Genomic DNA, 1372 nt, shown 5'->3' on the forward strand with positions numbered 1-1372 from the left:
TCTCGCGCTTCGGGGGCCGGCGCCAGGTGGCAGTGCTCCTCAGGTGCCTGCCCAGGGGTGGTGAGGACGCCCGGCCTGGGTGCCCAGCCCAGCGCAAGCGTGGGGGCGGGGGCGGGGATGGAGCGAACCCAGGTGGGAAGGCGAGCTTGGTCTGGCAGGTGAAGACTGTTGACGCTGCGCGGGAGGTGAGGAGCCTGGCGGCCTCCCCCTGCTCTCCTCCGGGGGGCCGAGGGGTGCGATGGAGGAGCGCTCCTCCAGGCCCTTGTCCCTGACGGGCCTGCCGCTTGCCCTCTCCTTGCCGTTGTGCCTCCCCGTCAGCTTGCTTGCTTTCTAAGGCCGCTCTGGAGGAGAGGTTACTAAAGGAAACAGGTCATAAAAGGATTTCTTTTCTGGAGACCGGTCGCTAAGTGGCCCAGTGCCTGGGGGCCACAGAGGGTGTGGTGACAGTGTTCTGGGCTTGGATGGGAGGAGTCCGTCCCTCAGCATCGCCAGGAGTCTTCGTGCTGCCCTCCCTCTTCCCCCCAACACGAAGCTGTTTGTACCTGTAGTACTTCGCCGTCTCTGTCATTTTCTTTCACGACTGGCAGATCGTCGTCGCGGGTTTGGGCCGGGTTGGCTGGGTGCAGCAGCAGAGCCGGCGTGGGCCCTGGAGGCCTCGCTGCCTGGGCGGGTGGCATGTGGGGTCCCGAGGAGAGCACACAGGGCAAGGGACGGAGAAGCACCTGCTAGACGCGAGGGTGCTTATTGGCCAAGGTTTGGAGCGCTTTGGAAGGATGGTAGCGGGGCCGTGTCTGAGCTGACGGGAGGCCGTCGGGCACCGAGAGGAAATTAGAAACCTAGCGAGATGCCGGTACGCGCCTTTCTGTCCTTTCCTGCTGCAGACTGAGGCGATGCGGCAGGACCTGGGTTCCCGTGTGGCCTGAGGCAGGCGGGGGCCCATGGGGTCCATGACCCACAAATTCGCGCCTGCCCTTGGAGGGGCCCTGTGCTAGAGTCCACACGCCCCTGACCCCACTCCCTGCCCACAGCCCTTCTTCCGGCTGCTGAACCTGCGGAAGCTGGGCCTGAGTGACAACGAGATTCAGCGGCTGCCTCCTGAGGTGGCCAACTTCATGCAGCTGGTGGAGCTGGATGTGTCCCGGAACGGTGCGGGGTCGGGGCAGGTCGGGGGCGGAGCCTAGGGGTGGCAGGAAGGGCTCGGAGGCCTCAAGGGCCCTGATGTCTCTCCATGGTGATCCCTCTCCTACGGCAGACATCCCGGAGATCCCCGAGAGCATCAAGTTTTGCAAGGCCCTGGAGATTGCAGACTTCAGCGGGAATCCCTTGTCTAGGTGGGTGGGGGCCATGGCGGGGGTGGGGGCAGGAGCGGGAG

General features: G+C 65.2%; 1 protein-coding gene across 1 annotated transcript in view; it reads left to right on the forward strand.

Annotated features, from left to right (window-relative positions):
- The first annotated feature begins 1032 nt into the window (after nt 1-1032).
- Nucleotides 1033-1372, forward strand: part of SCRIB (scribble planar cell polarity protein) — an 18598-nt gene continuing 18258 nt past the window's right edge. Inside the window, exons 1-2 of the mRNA XM_077758134.1 lie at nt 1033-1146; nt 1253-1331. Coding sequence (XP_077614260.1) covers nt 1113-1146; nt 1253-1331 — 113 coding nt within the window. The 5' untranslated portion in view covers nt 1033-1112. The remainder of the gene's footprint in view (nt 1147-1252; nt 1332-1372) is intronic.

This window comes from Crocuta crocuta, unplaced genomic scaffold (genome assembly GCF_008692635.1).
Source record: "Crocuta crocuta isolate KB4526 unplaced genomic scaffold, BGI_CrCroc_1.0 scaffold327, whole genome shotgun sequence".
Classification (NCBI taxonomy): Eukaryota; Metazoa; Chordata; class Mammalia; order Carnivora; family Hyaenidae; genus Crocuta; species Crocuta crocuta.